Genomic DNA, 19,976 nt, shown 5'->3' on the forward strand with positions numbered 1-19,976 from the left:
TAATTTCCCTGTACAAAAGAGATGAAAGTGGCGAGTTACTTTTATTATTTCTCTAATGGATGAATTTCTTATTACGGGATTCGTGAAATTCTGAACATCGCCGATAACGATTGCGCATGAATAATACACCGTCTTCGTTATTTATTTTTAATACACTCACACGTACACGTTGTCGGACTGGTTCAACGAAGCAGCTAAAAGTCAATGGAATTCGCGACTCGAATCGATTCTAGTATCGCTTTACGCGTTGAGTCGCGATATAACTGCGGTTCCGTTGTGGTCCACGAACAGACATCGCTTTGAAGAGGATAATCAACGGTCAGTGCGATAAACGAGCCGAAAATAGCTTTAAAATCAACGCACGCGTTTGACATGCTCGTGAATCGCCTGCGTTACATTGAATTGGTATTTTAATATTCGACGATACATTTTCGGTGGGTATGGCAGCGGCAACATCAGCGCTACGATTTGAAATTCATGTATCTGGAAGAATTCTTTTTTTTTCTCACCGATCTGTCGATATTTCTGTCCGACAATTGTGACCCAGTGCAATCGATTAATTACAGTTAAGATAATTACCGGAACGTTCTCATCTATACAGTCACATAATGATGTCGGATAATTTAGTAGTTGGGCACATGACTAATTACGCGTGTGCAATACGTACTCGTTACAAGTATGTAGAACCAAACTATTCACTCCAAAAACCAAAACCATTCGAATGTTTGATGTAGTTTGGTCAATGCTTACGGCAGTCGTGCGATCACATTGGTATATACACGTGTACGTAGGTATATATTTATGTATACCTACGCAAAGGTCGTTCGCGCGGAGAGAGCGTGCTCGACGTGGCGTTCTGGCTCTTGCGGCGGGGTCAAAAGTTCACCGGTTCACCGGGCAACAGAACCCGCAGCGGGTCCCTTACAACCGACCGAACCTTCTCCCCGAACTTCCCACCCCCTTACTTAACGGAGTACTTAAAAATACAAACCAAATCCGTGTACGTAAGGCTATTATATCGAGACCTATAACTGCAGAGCTTTTAGGAGGCGATTCATCGTGCTTCTGAAAAAATCTGTTCCTCCAAAGTGAACACGGAATTGAGGAACGTGGAAATTATGGTGGTTCGATTGACGCGGAATGTGCACATGGAAAATAACGGTAGAATTATTATAACGGTGGATAACACTGACGACAAGATAATAACACGAAGGGCGAAAGGTGTTTTACAATCGTACCGTATTTACCGAGCAGAAAAATTGATGTATCTCAACTGGTTTCCGAGATCGAAATGCCTAAGTATAGACTGAGAACTGCAATAAAAAAGATGCTGATTTATGCTCCGAAGAGTGAAAAATTGACGATAACTTTCTTAATTTAATAGAAAGATCAATTTGGCTTTCAGATTTGGATTCTTGAGCTGATTATACGTTAGATTACCCTGGAAAAGCCGAAAAAAAAAATCGATTTTTGGGCCAAAACTAAAGTACTTTAAAAATTGATTGTATTACACTTTTCTGACGTATTTTGATCTCAGGAATCCGAATCTGGAAGAAAAATCGATCTATCTCTAAAATTGACCGAGTTATCGCCAATTTTCAGCTTTTCGGGGTCAAAAATAAAAAGTTGATTTTTTGATCTATCTTAATGTAATTTGAGCTCAGGAATCCGAATCCGAAAGAAAAATTGATCTATCTTCAAAAATGATCGAGTTATCCTGATTTTTTCGCATTTTTTGGTACAAATTTGAGGATATCTCGAAGGGAAAAAATCGTAGCTCAATTTGGCTTTCGGATTCGTGTTCCTGAGGTCAAAATACGTAAGAAAAGCATCATTTGATCAATTTTAAAAAATAAAAAATTTTGGTCAAAATTTGAAAAAATCGTAAGGGGTACCCCTTGGAAAAATCTCAAATTTTGAGCAAAAATTTTTATTTTTTAAAATTGATCGTATGGCACTTTTCTTATGTATTTTGACCTCAGGAACACGAATCCGTTGTCCAAATTGAGCTACGATTTTTTCCCTTCGAGATATCTCAATTTTTCTGCTCCAAAAAGTGAAAAATTGGCGATAACTCGATCAATTTTAGAGATGGATCGATTTTTCTTTCAGATTCGAATTTCTGAGGTCAAAATACGTAAGAAAAGCATATAAGTTAAAAAAAAATTTTTTGGTCCAAAATCGACGATTTTCCAAGGGGTACCCCTTTGGATTTTTTCAAATTTCGGGCAAAAATTTTCTCTCTGAAACGTGAACTGATTGGCGATACCTTTTTCAAATTTATTCAGGCCGAAATCTCCGGAAATCGATGAAAAAATGAGCAAAGACTATAGTCTTTGGTGTTTTTCCAGGCAAAAATTTCTCAAAATCAATTGAAAAATGAGCAAAGACTATAGTCTTTGGTGTTTTTTTTGACCGAAATTCAGAATTTTCGGGTCGTCGCGTTACGTGCATCAGATGTCTGTTGCATTGGCACACGACGAAAGTATATAGGTAGTGTACCATAAACCCAACTCTGCGATTCCATCAACTGAAAACAATCAAAAGCACCAAAAAAAGGAATTTACGCAATCGTTCGAAAAAATTGATGACTTCACTGTATACGCAACACGTATACGTTGTTCGATGCGAGAGAAGGAAAACGAATTGCAGTGATTAAAGAATTCAACTAACCCATCATAACTAGGAGAGAACACTACACTACACGAAATTCAAAAAGTTTACGTCGATTCGATCGATAACGTTCATACAACGTATACAACTGCATGAATTCGTTGCAGGTCATCGTCAAAAAAGAGTAAAAAACTGGTTCAGATTTTATAGAAATTTGAATCTTTTTTGAGTCAATTTTTGGACAACAAATTACCTGCGGCTCGGTCTATTGTACAACGCACGGCAACGATTGCGCATTTTCAATTACGCTAATGGATTAGTGCTAGTAGGTATACGTAGCACACTACCTACCTATTCAAAAATTGGACCAACAATTTCGAACTAAAATAACAAGGTAATTGGAAGTTATTAGACGTTATAGGACAGGGTAGGTATACACCGTGACAAGGGATACGAGTAAATATGAAAATTTGCACAATAGCTCGTGTACATATGTGCACATATGTAATACGCATATATATCAGATACGTATGTGTACGATACCCACGTAGAACGCACGCAGGTGCGCCACCGATATGCTTACGCAAGCGTAATTATCACGGAAGACTACAGCTATCTCCGAGCATTAATTCGAACAAACGAACGCTTCGCGTCGTACGCGTACGATCATTATTCATGCATAAAATCTCAATTTAGATCATAGACAGTCGGATAAAAAATTTAAAAAAAAGAATATCATACACGTATCGGTATTTGTACCATAAACGCCGTTGCTTTTCGCTCGAAATAATTTCACCTGTCTTTGTAACATAACGTTGTAAAATTAGCCCTCCGCACATACGTATGAACCCGATTGCCATAATAATTCAAAAGTTATCACGGAGCTCTGACCTGCCTCAATGTTACGCTTGAGGTTCAACACCAGAGGATCGGCATCGTAATTTTATATGCCCGATGGATGATCGATTCTTTCATCCCGCAGCAACCGAACCAGGCGAACCAGACGCAATTAAAACGACGTTTTAATTACAAAAATAGTTGGAATTAATTCCCCGAATGGAAAACGGAAATATTGCAAAAACGAGGCCATTTTGTGAACACTTTTATTCACATCTATCGACGTGGAATGTTGAAATTCTACCCGCGGAACATTAACAGGTATTACCCTAGCAGCAATAACAGCGATCGTGACGCGCGCGACCTTCATATCAGTAGTGCGAGTCAACGTCTGACGGGCACCGGAATCAGTAGTAGTGGGCGCGTCTGGTCAGCCGCAGGGAAAATATCGGCGAGCGCACGGCGATGAAATGTCGTAGTACCGCGTGAGACGTGTACGTAAAGAACGAATCGACACGATTGCCACTATTTTATCGGACTTTGGAGTACCTCTTAAAATACACCGGACGAATTGAAAGCGTAAATAATACAAGTTGATCAGAAAAAGTAGCCCCACCTTTTTATTAGTCGAGAGTCGAGAAGCAGAAGGCGAACTAAATTCATAAGCCTGAAAATTCCATCTCTGGACTCTACTTTTCCAAGTTTTTTAAACTGTATATTAAGGAGTCAGGTAAAATCGGTGGAGACCGCGGTCAACAGGTATGCTCGAATAAGTAGTAAAAGGAAAAGTTGGGTCGGACCGATCCGAGCTTCGCACGCCGCGCGGGTTCTTGCGCGGCGTCGTTAATTTCCAATTTGCAGTAGCCTGCCGCTGTTATACACGTACCTACATACCTATACCTCGAAAGCCGGTATTCCTGGTTTAATCAGCTAAAAAAACAAGGTCGCGTTATGCAGGGTTTACTTTAATTACGAAAAAACGAGCGGCTGAATGACGCGCTGCCGGAATTTCGACACCTTTTTCTCGCGCTGTTTTTCATTTAATTATTTAGCGTAAATTTTTATTTCTTTTTCGAACGTCAATTTTCGATCGAATGTTCAAGAATTTCTATTTTGTTTTTCACTCTGCGAGAATAAAATTAGAAAAGAGAAGGAGAAAAATCAATGAATCTGTTTCGCAAACTTGAGCGAACACTTTTTCTCTCTTTCTCTCTCTCTCTTGTATTTTATATATATTATCTCGAGGCAATTCCGACGGAACGAAAGTTTTGGCTCGGTAAACGGAACGAATGAAACGAAACGTGCTCCCTGACACGATTCGCAACCTTCTTTGTCAACCTGATAGAATAGAAGAAGGGAAAGAATGAAGGTTCTAACTCTTCCGCGCCTGCAACTCTCTCAAACGGACAAAAGTAGACGGACGACCGTCCAAAATGTTATAGGGTCAACGGGTCAACGCGGACCCGCAAAATCACCCGCAACTTTTCGCGTAAAATATATTCCTCGTCGACCCTTATTCCTCTAGTCTACGTGGGTACGCATGAGGTATGTGCACACATATGTACGAACTATATACTTCTGCGCGGTATCCCATCTACCATTTCCAGAGATTTTTATGGGAGGCAAAAAATCAAGCACCTCGGTCATTTTTTTATCACCGAATTTTATTAACGAACTGACGTGTGCCTACATCTGTGTGTTTCAATATTTCTATGCAGGACCAATTTTGTAGGACGATCGTAAAAATTACGAACCACATCTAGGACCAAAAAAGAAGAGAGAATGCACCCTACTGACAGGTCGCTTTTGCAGTTCTGGAATTTTTTTTTAAAAATCTGATTTTTAGATTCCGGAATCACATGAAATTAAAAACAATCTAGCTACACCATGAACATGACGGGGTGTAGTAATATCCATTCATTTCACGAACCATCGAGCACCCCTTTTATCAACGCGATATTCAATCGCTAAACTGCACGTCAAGTTTTTACACTCAACTATCTTCGAACATGATCCCAAGTCCGTGTACCGCCCGTGCTTGGGATATAATAAAAAAAATCTCGAAACCATGGAAAGTGTCGGCAAAGAATTTTATCGAAAATTTGTGGCTATTGTTGGCCATGGGCCGGTATATACGTAGGTGGGAAAAAAGCGTCGCAGCGTTTCAAAAGATCTTGCGTCTCTCCAATTTTCGTCGATTTTTTTCACTTCTTTTTTCTTGTACATTCTTTTATTTATTGTTATTTCTTTTCTACCGCGGTACTACTATACCGTCGTGACCGTTCGATGAGAATTTTTCATTTTTTTTCTCATTATCAAGCGACCCCTGTGCTACTACATTATTATTGTCACCAAGTTCGCGAGGCGAGGGCAGAAGAAGGGAGAAGAGGAAAATTCTTTGAAAACTTTTTCAATCGCACACCACATTCTGTCCCCTCTATCCTCTCTCGTCATCTTACGGCATTGACGAGTTTTTCGATGAAAAGCGAATCTTTTTATTAGAAAAATATACCTATTTATACTCGTGTGATCATACCCTATTTCTCAAGGTTATTAAACGTTCGCCTAAGTCTACGTACGTACAGGTAGACGTACACGTTGTATAATCGATACAGATAAAAATTACTCGAGTAATTTCATTCGTTCCTTTCCTTATCTCTTCCTCTTCCAATTTATTCACCCAAATTGTCCGTAATGTGCGATGGATCGAAAATGATGATATAATTAATTTATGCAGAGTGAAAAATTCCGTCAATTGATAATTGATATAATGTAAATTACGTGATTCTATATAGCCCATATTTCTCTGGCCTGATTAGGCCTCTAATTATTGCATTACACTTTATCGAAAGTCTGTAAAATTGTCGACTTTTAAATTGTGAAATTCAGAGCTTCATGTATAATGTATTTCTGATGCGGTTATAGAAGTTGTCTACCAAGGTATTGTTATTATCGTTTCATACTTTTCTCGTTTACCACCCCTCCCAGATACTTATGGAGAAACCCGATAAAGTTATCAAAATGATTCTCCAATTTTGAGCGTACACATTGCTCATTCAATTTTTCCTTTCAATTTCTACACGACGTTAGGTGTATACGCGAACGTGTGCAAGTACACTTTTCCTCAGCGAAGAACAGCGAAAAGCTCGGGTTACTTTCTATTCCAACGAATTTGATTGAAATACATTCTTTCATCTCGATAAATATCAGGATATATTCCAGGGCCAATCTTGCTTTTTTCATCAGTATCGAAAAATATAATGGATGTAGCTATATACGTATTATGGTACGGAGACCCATACGCGAACCCCCCATAAATCTCGGAATCCATAAAAAAAAGGAGATATCTTTCGGTATACCCCTTAATAACCCCGAGAGAGGGATACGTCGGTTCATTGTACCCATTTCCAGACTAATTTCACGTTCTGTTTAATTTTCTTTTCTGAGAAACGAGAACAGGAGCAAACTCTGAGACGTTGTGTGTCGTATTTTAGGAAATGGGATACCCGCAGGAATCAGGAAAATTATAAATTGCCATTTTCCTTCGCTCCGAATTTCCGTTGATCGTTTATTTTCTCGAAAATTTATCATCGGAGCAGTTTCAGAGTAACGCAGCGCCGCAGGTAATGGTGTATAATAAGGAGGAAGGTAATAAGTATATAGGTGGACTAAAATGGAAGAAAATCCCCCGAGATAAGCTTAATAATCATTAGGACGTTTGTGAGCCTATAAATCTTTTCTGGCGCGTGCGTCGTCGTCGTCGACGCTACGTCAGCATCATGCGTAACGATACGGTATCACGTATACTACTTACCCTTTAAAACTTCGGCAAAACTACTCGCCAGACAAGCCATATGCATTTTTCTCTCTCTCTCTCTCTCTCTGCTCCCCCTTTTTGAAAACTCAGTCCGCAGACTCCCGTTTGAAATATATGGGCCTTCTTGTTTTCCACCGCCATCCCCTAGACGACGCCGGTACAACTGAACATAAACCCTCGTAAACAAAGGGGTGTACAAGTTTCCAGAAATTTGAACTACCTTATATCTATAGAAAACAATATGCTATCTACCAAAGGAACAACCTGCCAGGAGAATTATGTCGCAATTAAAACGACGTTACTTTTGTTACCGAAGATAAGCGACACGCGATGAAATGTAATGGAACGAAATCTTTTCTTTTTAATCAATTTTCGCTTTCGATATCTTATGTATTTTATCGCACGTTCGGAACCGGAACATGTCTCTCCACCCTACGCCAACCAGTTTCCGCCTGAGGTGGTGTGTTTTCCATTTGACACTGCGCCACTGCGCAATTGTTTGCTGTTAGAGTTTGTCGAAGAGCAAACCTAACGTACATATGTACGAACATATACACGCTCACTTCCTATACACGTATTTTACTGTATACCCTCGCATATATTTACACCAGCGTTAACACAGATCTATCGTATTTGCCATTCATTGTCAGCTATAGCTCGTTTTTCCTGCCGCATCCATTTGCCGGGCAAACTTTTACGCGCGTGAAATGACGATCAAAAAAGGGAAATAAAGAATCAAAATACGCGCAGAGAGAACTGTCGTGATTTTCACGGGTGAACCCGATTTCAGATTATCGTAAAACCAAAAATTTATCTCCTATACGTAGAGAAGGAATCTGAATTGGCGTATGTGATATGAGGTAAAAAAATAAACGAGGTCGTTTCGAAGGGATGAATTATTACACTTGACCTTTTTCTTGCCTTTTTTTTTTTTTTTTTTGTTACTTAGTCGAGACAGGGTGAACGCGTTGGTCCAGAAAAATATTGTACATTCGGACGTGATCTCGCAACGTTGAGTTATAACTTTATCTCGACATCTTGACCTTTGACTCCCGAGTCACGAGGTGAGAAAAGAACAGAAGAAGAAGCACACCGCGTGCGGTAACACCCGCTCGTTTAAGCCGCAAGCTTTTTGACAAGGTGGTCAATGTAATATAAATGACTAATGGTTGAAAAATCCTTTACAACGTATATTTTTCCCCGCAGCAGATCGAAACCACACATAGCTATACCTGACGCGAATACCCTTCAAGGAATTTTTTCCATCCCACGGGACGTTATACTCTGTACGAATTTTTCTTTCAGTAGCGACGTTATCACTTCTTCTGTTTTTCAAAATCAAGCAGTTTTCGAACGCAAGGCGTGAGCTAAGATTTTTTTATTTTTTCAATGGAACTTATTTGGAAAATATATGCTTGACAAATCTGAAATAATTTTACGACGATAATCTTTTTAGTTAAATGATTCCCATGAATGATCGTGGCAATTATTTATCACTAATTATTCTTTTGGATGGGCGTGCATAACGATGAATTACGGACGATTAAATACGTGTTTGGTACACAGGAAAGTCTCAACACCTTTTACGGTCGGCATTTTGAAATAGTCATTAAAAGAGGGTGCAAGACTTTTGGGGTTTAAGTTGGCGAATACAGAAAGATATGAAAAAAAAAATATTATTGCTGCGAATGTAGAAAAAAAGAACATTCTTCCGAGTCCATCGCTCGCTTATTCATATGATTCATTTCGCGGCGAAAGATACAACGCTCGATGTATAAACGTTCATCCGATTGTTACCCAATCTACAAAACGGCGATCTTAAAATAGTTTGAATTAAACTCGTGTTAACCCAGCGAGGAAGCCTGAGGCCTAAGGAATGATAATATACATCAAGAAGACACGCTTGTGTATTTTGGTAATAACTTTCGGCACCGCTACACAAACATACGTATAGACTATCTGTGCATGTTATACCGCGTGCTCCGTTCCAATCCTGGATATTAGGAATTAATTTAGGATTCCTAACTTTGGTGCTGAATTAACGGAGTTTATAGATATAAGTTTGGTGCTGCCAGCATCAATTTAGAATTTCCTAATTTGTAACGAAATAACAATTCAAGTTTCGAGTAATAACAGAGATAAATGGACCTCGATTCAACCCTCAAAACTTTTCTTTTGTAATTAATGATGATAATGGCAAGATACCAGTTTCATCGATAAAATATTCATTGGGATTTATTCGATCGAATGTAAAGTAATTTTCTGAACAGACCGACAGGGAAAAGAATTAAATTAAAAAAACGCAAAGACTCCAGAAACTCCTTCGAGAATAAGGCCATTATACGTAGAAGTGTTGATATAGAAACTATATGGATATTCCATTATACAATACTGTTAGCTTACTCTGGGATGATAATTGATGATAATTTCATGTGGGTTCATTTCTTGTCTCGCGTTCGGATAAAGGATCAGGCAGGCAAAAAACCGGGTTATATAGAAGTATACGGAGGGAACGGTAGACAAATACCACCTGCGGCGCAAAGTATTATCGTTTTATTGTGATATCAAGGATGAAAAAAAAGGTGGGTAATAAAAAAAGCTGCAGCTGGTAAATGTACATTACGTATACACCTAGGAAAAAAAATAAAAATCTGCACCGCGTGATGAAAGTTCGAATGTGGAAAATTTAGCGAATAAAAAAATTCGCGAAATTGTTTCTATACATACATGATGAATGCTTTGTATATGTATGTTATAATGTAGTGTATTTGAGAATATATATGAATTTTGGCGCGCCACGTTCAACTTGAAACATTTAACGTATCGTCGTGTAGATGTTTTGACTAAATGTCTACATGATGTAGTGCAATTATAAAATAGAAAGGTCCGTGAATCTCAGATGGCAAACAACCCGAAATAGTTGAATAGTCTACTAGAAACTAAAATCGCATAAATAATAAATAGACACCGGTGAAATTCGTATATTTAGCAAAAACTACAATTATCCACAAATAAAACGACTCTGCGTTCCACTTTTAATCTTCCAGTTATAATTATCCAATAATTTGTTCAGTTTTAACATTTTTCATTCGGGTTTTTTCAACAATTCGATAAGCGCAGATAAATTTCACGTAAACGCGCGTAACTTAAATAACGCTGAACGCTCGACTTTATATTCCGAAAGGATTGGTATTATTAGAGATGAGAAGGCGCGACATTTTTCTCGATATATGTCATCAAAACAAACTTACCGGGGCTGTCACAGACGAAACTGGATATCAGACCTTCTCCTACACCGTTCGCACCAGTACTGATAACGAAATCAAAGACACGCGCTTCGGCGCAAACGCCATGACGCCGGTCGGCGCTGACTATAACGTCCCCTTCCCATTGTAACGGAACTAAGTTTAGCGCAAATACAAATACAAAACTGTAGCGGTAAACGTTATCAAACCAAATCGGGTAAATGCCATCGATCTGTCTTCGGTTTGTTAGTTTTCAGACGTTTAGAAAATGTAATCAATCTGCGGTTTTAGATAGCTAAATTAAAAAAAGTTTAATTGCTTTACGAGGAGGTTGATTTTAAATAGTTGCTGATCCGATATTTTTGCCCCATATATTATATGTAATGTACATAAGTGATTCATAATGACAACTAATATTCAACAATAGTTAGTTAATAGTTAAATATAACAAGCGGCGGCGAACTCACGAAATTATCTAGTATAATGAATTCAACACAGTATAAGTTTACTTTGATCCATTTTACTTTATACATTTATTAATTTTTTTTTCTTTTCACTCTACTTTATCAAAGTGATGCTTTTACTGCATAATTTTATGCGATTCTACCTTTTTGTCAATTTTTTCCCATTCTCATTTGATTTAAAAAAAAATTGTTTATTGAGTTTCAACGTGATCATTATTTTACAATCGTGTTCCGGCGATATTTTGAAAGAAGAATTATAAAGTATTATTTCCACTTTTACTGTTGTCACTCTACTTCTTCACTAGTATATATATTCATGTATATATATGTATATATATATATGTATAGCATATGCGTATGTATAGCAAAATTTTTCATGTACGTACTCCTGCAGAAATTTGAATTTTATAAATAAATATCAACTAGTTAAAATAAAAATTTCGAAACATGTGAAATGTACAAATCAAAACTACATATTGAAGCTGCTAAAAATATTCTGAACAGCACAGTGGACTTCGTTTACGAACAGATATTTTTTGTGAATTTACTGTTATTCCTATTTCTTTTTTTTTTTAGTTTTTTTTTTCTTCAACTAGTGTCTGATAACAATATGAAATTCGGTAATTATGACTAAATGTTTTCAGCCAATATTGTAGAAAATTCTCCGAGAGCTCTACTCTCAGAAAATGGCATGAGACCGATTTTATAGCGTCACGTATCATTGGAATATACCTTATATACTTTACATGTGATCAGTAGTATTCCGCTGGTCACGATAACGTCTCACTATACAAAATGTCTGACAAAAAAACAAACAAAATTGAATGTACTAGATACAAGATACAACAACATAATTACACATAACATTAGCAATTATTGTTCATAACACATAATCATACTCATAATAATTACGATAATCTATCATTCAAATGCCTCAATTTAGCAAAATAAAACAAGACTACTTTTTTACTTGCATATGGCATATCAACCCACCTCGCATTAAAGTTATTTGATGATTATTCAGGCATATCTTTTACAACGTTCCAATCTGTTTGGATAACCATTGAGATAAAAATGTTCGGATTTAGTGTACTATACAGTTTATATTTGTAACACTTGATTCACAGTCACTTAGACATCCTGTGATATAATCATTTACCGATTAGATCCCGTGAGAATTCTTCAGAGTCAACGCCACACAGTCGATCTTCCTTTTGAATTCACTGTTCAATATTTAGTTACCTAATACATTCACCTTATTCAATGTCCCCCCACAGGCCATAGTTGAACACAGCTGTTTAAACTTGGCTACTTTACTCGGGTTTTCAAGTGTTGTAGGAATTCATAGTAACTCAATGCCGACTCAATGCGATCCTCGATTAATCTTTCCGTAAACATCTGCCTGAAGTGGCTGTCCTCTCTGTATCAGTCAGAAAAAATGCAATTCATACAATTATTCAAAACTGTTCGAAAAAATACCAAAACAATTTTTCTGTTAATAGAATTAATAAATCAAGGTTTTGTTCACAGTCTTACCTAATGATTTGTAGTGAAGCGTAAAACGGTTTTTCTTCTTGAAGAGAGAATATAAAATTGCGCACTCTCTCACTTTCAGGGGTGTCTAGTTCTGGTAATTCATACTGTAAGTAAAATAGATAAATTGTTATATGCGCACCTGATCGTGAGTACGTGAATTGCTGTTTCAATTTAATTACTTGTAAAATGAAGCTTACCATTTCTTCTGGAATACAGGAGAAAGCTTGAACCCCAAGGACATTGCTACAGAATGATGGATGAATATTTTTTCCAACATAAATAAAGATTTTATCACCAGCATCCAGTGTGAATGCACCTCGAGAGTCCAATTTTTCAGCTGACAAATGTAACCGTGATGGCTGTGGACAAATCTTTCCGTCAATGTCCTTTGCATTCTCATCATCGAGGGCATGAATAGCATACAAATCAGGGTACACGTTTTGGATAAGGTGAGATAAAGGTAGTGCCTTCATCTGACACATTGCAAATACCCTATCATCTAATCGCGTACTTGTCCCTGAACGGAATGCCATCTAAAATAACAATGATTGGTTAGTATTCAATGTTTTTCTCTTCAACTCTCAGATTCTTCTTTGTATGGACGATATGACTTACACATTTCAGTAGTGCAATAATATACAACGGTAACAACTTTAGATTGCCAGGTGCTAATAAACTGCCAGACCCTACAGACTGCGATAATTTGTAGGCTGACAATGCATCAATAGCAACATTGATCAATGCATCCCTTGCATCTGATAATGAAGACTGTTGCGAACGGTCCACAGCTAAATAAAAATCAATCATGCTTTGGATCAGTTTGCAAGAATCATACTAAGCATGCTAACCATTTCATACTTATACTACTTTGGATACTTGCTATAACGTGGAAATATTTTGTTATTTTCCGTTTTTACATTCATGTTAATTTGTCAGAGTTAAATATAAGCATTCATAAAAAAACATACCCATTTTTGCTAGAAGTCCTGCAATACATTGCTGATCCGCCGAATGCAAAACGTCGCTGAGATTAGCTACTACTGGCAAACATAATGTGTGCACTCTGATTCGTCTTTCTCCTGAAACGATTTTATGACGAAATTTGCGTAGTCAAAACTATACAGGAGCAATTAGTCTCTAAGGTGGTATTTGTCCAGAAAAATGATAAACATATAGAAACATACCTTTGCTTGATGTATACAGCAACGCTGCCTGGAAGCAGACGCTTTGAACGTCAGATAGATTCTCTTCAATCGCTACTTGCATTCCGAATCCTGCATCTGGGTTAACATTCGGTAAACTGAGTAAATCGGTGGAGCGAACGAAGAAGTTTCCATGGAAAGTATCGATACTGAGACCACGTGTACAACGTATTCTCATTACCGCCTCAAATCCAATTTTCCGCGTCAAATAACGGCGCAACATCCGCTCTAGTATGTCCGAATGCTGAGGTTTATTCACTCGAAACAAAGGTATATGGTATATGCATCCCCCCGAGAATTTACACATTCCAGCTGTAAATTATACAATTAAGCTTAACTTATGCTGTATTTATCTACGTATTTTTATAATTCTGAGTTTCGATGTGACCAAATCCACTTCAATATAAGGGCATTACTTTCGGTCTGACAAGGCGAAAGTTTCTCATGTATTTGAAACTTCTCAATTATTCATTTATGCTAGAAGGAAATTTCACACTCATTACTTACATAATGTAGCCATGTCACTGTATTGGCTATTCAGTAGGAACAAATCAACAGCAATCTGTTGTCCACTACAGTCCAACGCAATTCGTTTGTAGAAATCAGTAGCCGGATTTAAATGTGGAACTTCTTTGCCTGATCTATTATTCGGATCTTCTCTGGATTGTAATAAACCAGGTCCCAAATTAGGTAGACAAGTTTGGAAAACTGTTACTCTACCCCCGGTTGGAGACTGTGAGAGAACAGAAAATTTTGTATGGTCAATGCATAATTTTCTATCTTCGTAATCGTGTTGATACAATGAGGAATAAAATGTTAAACATTTAACTACCATTAATTTAAATGCGGTCTGCAACCCAGCTCCTAGAGCACAGTTGGTATCATGCGTTCCCTGGAATTTAACCGGCAGTTGTACCAGCAAATCCTTGACCAACTCTTCTCGTTCTTTCAAATTTACAATTAAGTTGTCAGGGCAAGGCAAAAATACGTCTGCAAAATATGAAGAACGTTTTACTTGTCTATCAACTGTAGATGATAATAAGTTTGACTCGATGTTTTACCATCTACATCCAGCATTATCATTTCATGTGGCTGTGATACATTATCGGGCATACTGAAGAAATGTAAGGCAGAATCAACTGCCAAAAATCCAACTTGTGTTCTACTATCTCCAGGTAACCTCGATAACTCGTTCAATATTGTATTGCAAACTACACTCAGATAGCCACTTTCTACAGCAAGCCTTGATACGTCGAAAACAAACAAATAAACTGCCGGTTGTGGTGGACGAAGCTGAAATTAAAAACAATGATTACTCCGAAAAAAAATGAAGCTCATTGAGTCAATATTTTGTTATTTTCAACTAAGAATATCCGACTAATCAATACCTCGGATTAAGGAAACAAACAAATGCTTACCATGTATTCGCTAGGTGCAATAAATTCAATGGTGCTAGTTTTCACTTCTGGTCTACGCGATGGGTCACCATAAGATTTTGTAACTGGATCAAACTGGAATTCTTCTGGTACTGTAATCAAAACGGGCAAAGTAAGGAGATTTCGTTTAGCAAAAATTTGATAAGATATGAATAAGTTTGTACGATTTTGTAGTGATACTAACGTTCGTTTACCCTATAGCATAAGTTGCATTTCCATCTTTTCGAATCAACAAAATATACAAATGGATTTATGTAGGTCCTACAAGCCCGGCAACGTACAATTGTACTGCATTGTATTACTGGTAAATGCTGAAAACCAAAAATTGAAAAAATCACTTTAATAAGATCTAGTCGCATTATCAACTGATGGAGTATCGCCGCAGTGAATATTATGAACATTAACTTACGTTCAAGTCTTTGAAGGGATGGATCAAAACTCCCAAAGGTAATCTGGACTTTTTTAGTAAAGAATTGGTTTCAGGAATCTTTGTTAATGTACATCGGAAAATACTGCAAAATAAAATGAATATTAATATTCTTTGAAAATTCTTACATTTGATAAAAAACACAAATTGTCTCTTAGATAATTTTAAACTCACTCTGGACTGCAGTTTACACTGTCCAGAAATTCTTGTTGTAATCTAACTTTGGGCGGCTCTACTTTTTCAGCAGGTAAAACATTGCGATTTTGTAGTAGATCTATAGATTCCATACCCTTGAACAAAAATTATTAATATCAAATGTGCTGTACATAGAATTCAAAGTAAATAAAATTCACCATCTGTTCTGGAAAAATAAGAACACCTATACTGGAATGACAATTATTAATCGAGTACAATGAAAATACTTCCAAGATGGCAGACCGTATAAAATAATAAATAAGAAAACAAGGAGAGGATATTTTTCCTGAAAGCGTATATACCATATGTATGTCAATAAATAGCTCACCCAAAGTTGATTGAAGCCAGAGTGAGCAACATTCATACTGCTCATTTGACTATTCAACTGGTTCATCTGATCAGGGTAAGCACTTGGATAACGTTTGGCCATATTGTCTAATGGGACATTGGACATTTGACCAGGATGTTGCTGTTGTGTTGCATACTGATTTGGCTGAAATTATGAAAAATTTCAGGTATTATTATACCTTTTCACAGCCATTACCGCCGTAAAATAGGCGTTGTTTTCTATTATGGTGTATCCGAACATAACATTTTTCAAGGATAGTTATAATTTTCTAGAGACAGGTTTGATTTATGGCATCGACACAAATTCCAGTTGATTATTTCTTATCTAAGGTCCACATGCTTGACCTTGAATTGTTTATCTGAACAGAGACTTGATCAAGATTTCCAATCGTGATGCTACTGAATACGGTGCTTGATTATGATTGATGACAGAACAAGAAGGGAAGAGATTTATGCGTATTGGCAGAGCATTAGGTGAAATGCAAAAGTGCTTTGCAATATACTAACTTATAAGAATGGTATTTTACACTCACAGGTTGTTGTATCGGCAAAGGTGGCATGCCTTGTTGTACAGAGCCACTTTGATATTGTCCAAGGCCAACAGAGCCAGTTGGCGGTATTCCAGATTTTTGAGGAACCAAATTGGGTCCAGAAATATTGCTCGTGCCAATTTGTGGTTGAATACCATATGGATTCTGAGGATATTTTCTTTGACTAGCTAAGTTTTGGTGACTGCTGTACAAATTTTGGCTCTGATTAACTGTTGTAGGTGGTCCCGACAAATTCGGTTGACTTCCTGACACAGCTCGTGGATTGGAATATTGATTTGTGTATTGCGTTGGAAGTGGCACAGGTGGAACAGACTGTGTTTGAAGGCCAGAAAAAGATGGCACATTTGTTTGGATAGGGTTTTGAGTAGAGTATTGCGTTGATGGAGGTGCAGGTGTGACAAACTGTGTCTGAGATCCAGGAACACTTGGCAAGCTCCTCTGATTCGGATTCTGGGTAGGATATTGTGTCGTCTGCGCACTTGGAATGGCAGTTGGTGAGACAAATTGTGTCTGAGATCCAGGAAGACTCGGCAAACTCCTTGGATTCGAATTCTGGGTCGGATGTTGTGTCGCATATGTACTTGGAATGGCAGTTTGAACAGTACCCAATACGTTCTGAGAACTAGTTTGTACGTTTTGCGTACTGCCAAATAAATTTTGGGTACTGCTGTATATAGGCTGCGCAGTAAAATTAGTTGTATTTGAAGATAGGGCAGAGTTAGAAGAAGCTGGTGCAAAGATGTTTTGTGTTGAACTTCTATGTTGGTCTGGTGCAGAAGAATGTGGAATTTGAAGAGGCTGACTACTGTTTGGTTGTGAAACTATGCCTGAAGATGGTTGACTCAAGCTAGGAGCAGCTGTATGCGTAATTGGAGAAATTTTCGCAACATCCGACAATGCATATTGATTACTGATTGAAGGCCTGTTACTGTGATTTTGTAAATTTGGTTGCAGATTTTGATTCGTTTGATTCGTTTGGCCAATAGCCGGTTGTATGTGGCCTGAGCTGGGTCCAAAGGGAGTTGCGTTTTTCAGAGGAGCTGTAACTTGTTTCATAGTCGTAGAAGGATTTGTATTGATCAATGTTGCTGAACCGGTACGACTAGCAGAGTCGTCAACAGGAGCTTTTTGTTGATCATGTGGCAATTGAAAACTTTGGTTTAAGGGTTCTACCACACTTTGAATTTGGCTTGAAGTTAAAACTGAACTTGATGAATATGTCGATTGAAAATTAGGCGGCTGTAGAGGTTGAGGAGAAGTATAAGGTGGCCTAGACATTGAAGAATTAGAAACTGAGCTTCCTATGTTTGATTGAATGCTCTGTATGGGGGGAGGTGTGCCTGAAGGACTGTAAGTTTGCATCTGACCCATTCTCTGAGGTAAAACAGCTGGGTTTTTACTGGAATTCTGCTGCCCATTGATTGGAGGCATAGGTGAAGTCCTTGGCGCAAGCGATCTATATTGGTTGTGGAGATTATGAGTGGGTGAAGGATCTCTGGATGGTTCTCTCGACGGATCTCGTGAAGATTGAGCAGATGGTGTACCTATGATCAAGAAATAGTAATCATTACTTTTTAATACTGCCACTCACCATCAATTTTCTCGTGACAAATCAAGACTATACCAAATCTTGAAAGAGAAGAAATTGCTAAAGCACAAAATAAGAATTACCATGGGCACTGAATGGTGGAGACTGAATGCCATTTTCAGGATGTGGTGTTGTGTTAGGCTCCCCGTTAACCATAGAGGGAGGTGCAGCTTTCAAAGATCCAGGATTACTTTGATATGGCTGGTATTGATAGCCACTAGGTTGAGACATTCTGCAGTGGATGAGTATTACTGGAACAAAGGATAAAGAGAGTTCTTGTTATAAAATATCTTCAACAATTCTACTTAAACAAGGTAGATTTGTTTTCTTATTTGCCATACCTGATTTGCAAATTGGAAAACAATCATGAAATCCCAGACAATTTGCTGACTTGTATGCTTACTAATCAATGAACAGATAATTGTTGGATCCACTCAGCTACATAAAATAACTATCCCTAGTAATAAACACACTTTAGATTTCAGTGACTATCTGTTGTCTTCAAAGGAGAGTACAATTGATATCTTTGGCTGATTCATGGTCCAGCTGGATAGAAGGCTTATTTCCAAAGTGGAATTAAATGGATCATGTTCTGCGAATGTTTTTAAAAACTGATCCAAAAAAAGATAATATAAGAAGCCTGTACTGTTGAATATAAAATAAGGCTGATCATATATATATTGAGATCTATGAAGGGCTAATTAATTATTACAATTCAATGTGCCAAACTAAGCAGCAACAGATGTAGTTATGTCAAATGATCCAAGGATTCAGACAAAGATGCTATGGCTGGCTTTTGAAAATAATAAAGCTGTTTAAACAGATAATAGCTCGATGCCCAAAACTTTTTGCTGGGAGTTGAACTAAATGTATCTGGGGTAATTGAAAATAGTAAAAAAAAAGGCCGAGCACCTTGACCTAATATAATGAGAAGCCTTCAAGTAAGTAGTTCTGTCACTCTGCCCCAATCGAACCTGACTTTTAACCAATGTTCAATATATATTTGAGGTAAAATCACGATACAAAATTGAAAGAATTACAAAAGCAGTGGCACGTTTAAAAAATGCGGCGTCATTAATGATAACCACGCGTACTAAGGTTAAAAACGTCATTGAAAATTGACTGAATTTTATTCTTAGTATAGGGGACGAAGTGAAGTAATTTTTGACGACGATTTAGAAGACCACATACCTCTATTAATGACGATTTGTTGTAGATTATTATTCGATGTTACGTTTCACACATCACAGAGACGCGCATTGCTCTCAGGAAGGGAAAATTTTCGAAAATTATTTTATGAAAGCAACACATTAACGACACACAACATTACGTGGCAGCCTAGGCGAATTCAACGCCTCTTTTGCCAGTGACAACTAACCGAACCAAATACTACGTCATTGTCAAACTTCGAACTTCAAAGCCACTCCCACTGTCTGGACAAGATGCTAAAGAACCCTTGCTGCTAAAAATAAAATTATTTAAAAATTTTTTAAATTTGTAATTGATTAAAGATATTTAGGGATAATTAGGAATAATTCTCATATAATACTTACTTCAAGCAACAATAATTCCATCATAACAAAGTCATGGATAGATAAAACTAAATTAACGTTGACTAAATGTCAGATTGAATAAACTTGTATAATGATATCTAAACCAAACAAGACACACATGAACTTGACAATATGAACAATTAAATATCTAATGTGGATGAAAA

The 19,976-nt window shown here is 37.4% G+C and overlaps 2 protein-coding genes across 10 annotated transcripts in view; both read right to left on the bottom strand.

Annotated features, from left to right (window-relative positions):
- The window catches only part of LOC105687551 (protein qui-1), a 74,663-nt gene extending 63,939 nt beyond the window's left edge, over positions 1 to 10,724 (bottom strand). For 6 of the 8 annotated variants that reach the window (XM_048654603.1, XM_012403296.3, XM_048654602.1 and 3 more), the window contains exon 1: positions 10,519 to 10,724. The gene's annotated coding sequence lies outside the window, so the exon portion shown is untranslated. Of the gene's footprint in view, positions 1 to 7,264; positions 7,413 to 10,518 lie in introns of those variants that run through there. The other 2 variants (XM_048654595.1, XM_048654597.1) reach the window with 1 other exon arrangement.
- A 145-nt stretch (positions 10,725 to 10,869) lies between these two features.
- Positions 10,870 to 19,621, bottom strand: LOC105687552 (protein transport protein Sec24A). Of its 2 annotated transcripts, none has more exons than XM_012403297.3 (17): positions 19,451 to 19,621; positions 18,343 to 18,510; positions 16,654 to 18,215; positions 16,101 to 16,265; positions 15,752 to 15,867; positions 15,560 to 15,662; positions 15,335 to 15,461; positions 15,133 to 15,242; positions 14,776 to 15,007; positions 14,547 to 14,704; positions 14,222 to 14,447; positions 13,697 to 14,026; positions 13,481 to 13,591; positions 13,128 to 13,300; positions 12,710 to 13,045; positions 12,513 to 12,616; positions 10,870 to 12,396 (listed from the first exon to the last, which is right to left on the bottom strand). In XM_012403297.3, exons 2-17 carry the CDS (start codon positions 18,488 to 18,490, stop codon positions 12,285 to 12,287), a joined length of 4,113 nt encoding a protein of 1,370 aa, XP_012258720.2. In that variant the 5' UTR covers positions 18,491 to 18,510; positions 19,451 to 19,621; the 3' UTR covers positions 10,870 to 12,284. The 2 variants fall into 2 exon arrangements, with proteins under 2 accessions (XP_012258720.2, XP_012258721.2); XM_012403298.3 differs by lacking the exon at positions 19,451 to 19,621 and adding an exon at positions 18,601 to 19,137.
- Between the last annotated feature and the right edge of the window lie 355 nt (positions 19,622 to 19,976).

Source organism: Athalia rosae, chromosome 4 (assembly GCF_917208135.1).
Source record: "Athalia rosae chromosome 4, iyAthRosa1.1, whole genome shotgun sequence".
In the NCBI taxonomy this organism is placed as follows: domain Eukaryota; kingdom Metazoa; phylum Arthropoda; class Insecta; order Hymenoptera; family Athaliidae; genus Athalia; species Athalia rosae.

Bases quoted from the DNA above. Each gene is read 5' to 3' on its own strand.
- LOC105687552 (XM_012403297.3), bottom strand. From the start codon at position 18,490: ATGTCTCAACCTAGTGGCTATCAATACCAGCCATATCAAAGTAATCCT. The intron at 15,663-15,751 runs GTGAGTTTAAAA...TTTATTTTGCAG, and splicing joins AGTGTAAACTGCAGTCCAGA to TATTTTCCGATGTACATTAA. The intron at 14,027-14,221 runs GTAAGTAATGAG...TATAATTTACAG, and splicing joins CAGTGACATGGCTACATTAT to CTGGAATGTGTAAATTCTCG.